Here is a 5,153-nt window from a genome sequence, read left to right on the forward strand (position 1 = left end):
AACATACAACAACCGAAACTCAATCTTATAGCAATTAACGCCACAAACCTCAGCGTATGATAACAGAACGGTAACTAAAGGGCTTTCAAATCGAAACGCTTACCGAACTAAAGAAAGAGCGGCTGAACCGAAACAGCAGTGGTCTCTGAACCGGTTCGGCGGTGGCCCCGGCAGCCACCTCCAGCGGCTGCGGCGACCCGACTCCGGCAACGGTGACTGAAACCAACATGCCGCAACAATAAAACTCCAGAATCTCATAAGAAACGAAAATCAAATTCGAAACCCTTCCCGGCATACTTTTTCCGGCGACGGCAGCGGGGTCTCAAGCGACAGAAATGGCCAGAAGCTCCGACGGCGGTCCCGGAAGTCACAGAACCATCCCCGGCGGTCAGAATCATAGAGATGCAGCTCCCTTCTCCGGCAGCGACACCGGTGGCGGCCTAAACCCCTTGACATCATCAGAACAGCCGGCGATGACCAGGGACGCGATGAACACCGCGACAGCCACAGTAGCAACGGCGTCGCAGCAGCGGACCCCTCTTCACAGCGACCCAGCGGTGGCGGTTCTGGAGGAACGGCGACGGCAGCTCAGCAACGGCGATGACAGCAGCGTCGCCTTCCCCTCGCGCGAGCACGCGCGCTCCCTCTTTCTCGTGTCGGGCTCCTGCATCGCATCCCGCACGCCCGCAGTCCTGGGTTCGGCGCGGTTCAAAGGCGATCGACGGCGAGGTGCGGCGGTCAAACAGCGCCTCCTTCCTCTCATGTTCTCGATCCGAACGGCGGTGACAAGGAGGATTCGACGGTGGCAGCCTCCAGACACGGCGCCTTCCTCTCTTCGCACGTCCCCCTCTCTTGGTTCTCCATTATCGGCGACAAGGAAAACTGACGGCGACGTCGGCACAGTCACGTGGAATGGCAGGGTGTGGGTCAACGGCGGACGCGATTCCATCTCTCTCTATCCGCGAGTCCCCTCTCTGTTTCCCCTCTTCTCTTCTTTGAACCCCTCCTTTTGCTTCGTTTGTTTCTTCCTTTCTTTTCCTTTTTGCCTCTGCGTGTGGGTGTCTAGGGTAAAGGGGCAGCAGCTGCTGCTGCTGAGTGTGAGTGAAGGAAACCGGGTCGGTTAGCGGGTCACTGGGTTAGGGTTTCATTTTCAAAAATTAGGGTTATGGGCATTTTAGTAATTTCACTTAAAAATAGGGATAATATAGTAATTAGAAATAAATTCTAATCCAATAATAATATATAAAATACTATTTGTTCATCAACCCTACAATAATTTTCAATAAAATGCCCAAATCAAATAATAAGAAATAATATACTTAATTTTTTCATTTTCCAAAATAGTAGTATTAATATTTAAAATATTACTTATCCAATCCAAATCATATAAAATACTTATTATTTTATAACTATCAACTTTATAATTCAAATATAGAAAATAATCCAATAATTATAAAATTGGATAATAATCATAGCTTATCTCAAATCCAATAAATCAAAACTTGCCTTAATTATCTTTAATAAAATAATTTCTGAAATTAAGGCTATAAATAACAATATGATTTGAGACTTGATCATAATAATACTTTTCAAAGGTTCTGGGTCTTACACAACAAATATAGTGGCTTTGAAATATTTTTGTCAATTATTAATCATTGGTTAGTTTGGGGGCAGAGTTTTTCGATTATTACCTAGACCAGAACATGGTTGTTTTTCAAAGTAGTCATTTGGTTTTTGACTTAAATTCTTTTGCTTGCATTTAAGTGTATTTATATGATTCCATGCATTTCGTTTGATTCTGTTTGTGTTGTTGGTTTAGGCATTTGTTGTTAGATGTTAACTTTGTCCACTCCTTTATGATTTTTTTTCTACGGAACTTTTGGAAGTGTGTTATCAATTGAGGTGGTGCTGTCATGGAATCAAAGATTAGTGATGATGTTCCCATTATTGGCATGGAATTCGAGTCTTTGGATGCAGTAATCGAATTCTACAATACCTACACTAGAAGAGTTGGCTTTGACTGGAGGAATAGGAGTTCGAAAAAGAATGCCGATGGGGTTGTATGCTATGTTATGCTTGTCTGCAACCAGGAGGACAGAGCCGAATCAAAAGTTGATGAAACAAGGAAGACCTATCCAAAAGGACCTACATGGTGTAAAGCCAGGATGATTGCCTTTTCTGATGTCGGCAGTAGTTGGATTGTTAGGGTAGTTAAACTGAAACACTGTCATGATCTGGACTGCACTAATATGAGGTTATTGAGGAGAAATAAGGTTATTTCTATGCAGGTTAAAATTACTTGCGAAATTGATTCTCAAGCCAGCATTTGAGTATGTAAAACATTTCAGAAGCTACTTAACCATGCCAGAGGGCCTGATAGCCTTAGTTTTCAGGAAAAAAATGTGAGAAATTTCATTGATTTGGATAGGAGGTCAATTGAGAAAGGAGGCGATGGTAAAGCAATGATGGACTATTTTAGACCGATGAAGGAGCGAGACATTCGTTTTTACTATGATATTGATTACAATGAAGAATGTCAAATTATTCGGATATTTTTTCCTAATCCTCGGAGTATTGCCTCGTACCAGTACTTTGGAGATGTTGTCAGCTTTGATACGATATACATAACAAATAAGTACGACATGTCGTTTGCTACCTTTGTCGGAGTTAACCATCGCGAGCAATCTGTACTTCTTGGATGTGGGTTACTTAACTTCGAAGAGAAGGCTTCATTTGTGTGGTTATTTAATTTCTAGGTGAACTGTATGTCCAAAAGGCTGCCAACAACTATTGTTACTGACAATTGTCCCTCTATGAGAGCTGCTATGAGGAAGTCCCTACCACATACTAGGCATAGGTGGTACTTGTTGTAACACCCTATTACCCTAAGCCTTACCTCATGCCATAAGGCAAAGGATAACAAAACGCCACGATAGTTCTAAAACTCATACAATAATATACATTGAAGGAAATAATAATACTAAAAGTTCGAGGAAGAAATAAAGCTCAAAATAGAGATACAAAAGCGTGAAACGTTCACACACAATAACCAAACGCAATGGATAAGATACACAAGAAAAAGATACAAGATTACAAGGTATATATATATATATAGTTTAGGCCGACTAGTTAATATAGACATAACAGAGTTTTTGAAATAAAACAGTAATATCCTAACTCTCTAAGTAAGCCTCTAAGGCAACAAAGTATAATAACAAAAGTGAGAGAATATGCATAAAAATAATCCAAAAGACAAGGATAAAAGCGAATCTTTCGTTCTGTCACCATCCCGCAAACTCACCGAGGTGGGTTGCGACCTGCATCTGAAAAATAACAACACATATGGTATGAGAACCAGAGGTTCTCAGTATGGTAACAGTGCCCAATATATAAGATATAAGGTTTTGGGACACGAAAGGCATTCCTAGAACTTCACATCGAGCATAAGATTCAAACTTAAAAACATTTAAGTAAAAACTATAAAGGGTTATCTAAATCCTAAGGGTTTTCTAATTAATTGTAAACACCGTTGTCCCACAGCCTTCACCAGCCTATCCTCCATGCGATCCTATCGCCACCGTCTACCGAGTCTCCTCAGACCTCAATCCCAGTAGAAAACACAAATAATTACAAACAAGTAAAACACAGGTAATATGCATACATAGCAAGTAATTCAGGAAGCAAATAAACATGTTATACACTTAGGAAAAATATACAAATAGGCAAAGCAAGCAAACACATAGAAGATGCACATGATGAATGCATGTCCTATTGGTCGTGATATCACTTGTCGGCTCAATTGCCAATCCGACACATCCCCATGGGATGTCGCCTTTCGGTCACGAAAAATTGGTACCCCAGGGATATAGTGCACGGCCCACTATCCAGGAATATAGTCTCCGGCTCACTCTTGCGACTCGAAAGGATACGAGTGGGATATTCAATCTCAGACCTCACATCTCAACGTAAGCAGGATTAACTACCGTCCTTACGCCGGCGCCACGACCTCAACAAGCGGGATTAACCACCGTCCTTGTCAGGTGCATAATGACTCATCAATCTCAATACATAACAATATATAATAGAAATGCTCAGTGATAACTGCTCATAGCATAAGTTCATTAATCTTTTCCAAGTTCCAAGTTCACTTTAACCATCCTTAATTCACAAGTTCTCAAATTCAGCATCAATATAGTACTCTTCCAAATTCATTCAACAATTTCATCCACAGTACTTTCTAAACCTAAGTCTCCATCTTCTAAACTCACTAACAAAATACCAATTTTAAATCACCCAATTAATTCTCACTAATCTTAGAGTCTAATTACTAATTAGGAGTCTTAAATGACAATTAAAGAAGTTTAGAAAACTAGAGAACTAGTTAAAATTGCAAGAAAATAAGTTTTCAGTAAAACAGGAGTCATGCGTACGCATGCCCATGTCCTGCATACGCTCAACGGAAAAAATGGGTGGCCGCGTATGCAGCACCTCATCCGCGTACGGGAGAGTTCCAAACCGAGGTGAATCACGGCGTCGCGTGTTACAAGTCGCGTATGCATGCCTCGAAATCAACGTTTCCGCGTACACATACCAGTGCCCGTGTACGCAAGATCACTTGGCAATGGGCAGCATCCGCCTCACTTGCACTGTTCCGCGTACGCATGCCCTGACAGGCTTAGAAAATAGCTACAGAATTCAGATTTTCATACCAAACCTCAAACGCGCATAACTTTTTCTTTTTTAAAACATTTTCCATCTATGTTTCGAACGTCTTAAAGCTCTCGAACCCAACTTTCATTTAAATTAAATTTCATCCAAAATAAAGGTCCAGAGGCCAAGTTATGCCTCTTCAAAGTTCGTCAAAAACAAAGTTTTCCAAAATTTGACATAATTCTCTAGTTTTCCAAAACTTCAAACCAAACCAAACTTAAACCTACTCAAAATCATCACCAAGCACTACCACACACTACAATTTACTATTCCATTGCACTTCAATATTTTCCACACCTATTTCGCTCAATTTTCCATCACTTTCCTCCATATTTCAACAAAATCAACAATTTCTAAATCAAGATTTTAATATTAACAATTTTGTACAATTCAACTGTTCATAAACATCATTCATCATATATCATCTCCCATCCTCATTAACA

General features: G+C 40.7%; 1 protein-coding gene across 1 annotated transcript; it reads left to right on the forward strand.

Annotated features, from left to right (window-relative positions):
- The first annotated feature begins 1,913 nt into the window (after positions 1-1,913).
- Positions 1,914-2,756, forward strand: LOC112748181 (protein FAR1-RELATED SEQUENCE 5-like). The gene is made up of 2 exons (XM_025796391.1): positions 1,914-2,288; positions 2,349-2,756. The coding sequence occupies exons 1-2, from the start codon at positions 1,914-1,916 to the stop codon at positions 2,754-2,756; spliced, it is 783 nt and encodes a 260-aa protein (XP_025652176.1).
- Positions 2,757-5,153: the final 2,397 nt, after the last annotated feature.

The sequence above is a fragment of the Arachis hypogaea genome, chromosome 15, assembly GCF_003086295.3.
Source record: "Arachis hypogaea cultivar Tifrunner chromosome 15, arahy.Tifrunner.gnm2.J5K5, whole genome shotgun sequence".
In the NCBI taxonomy this organism is placed as follows: Eukaryota; Viridiplantae; Streptophyta; class Magnoliopsida; order Fabales; family Fabaceae; genus Arachis; species Arachis hypogaea.

What these genes read in the sequence shown, in the direction of transcription:
- LOC112748181 (XM_025796391.1), top strand. Translation starts at nt 1,914, where the DNA reads ATGGAATCAAAGATTAGTGATGATGTTCCCATTATTGGCATGGAATTC. An exon ending in ATAAGGTTATTTCTATGCAG is followed by an intron (nt 2,289 to 2,348) that starts GTTAAAATTACT and finishes AAAACATTTCAG; the next exon opens with AAGCTACTTAACCATGCCAG.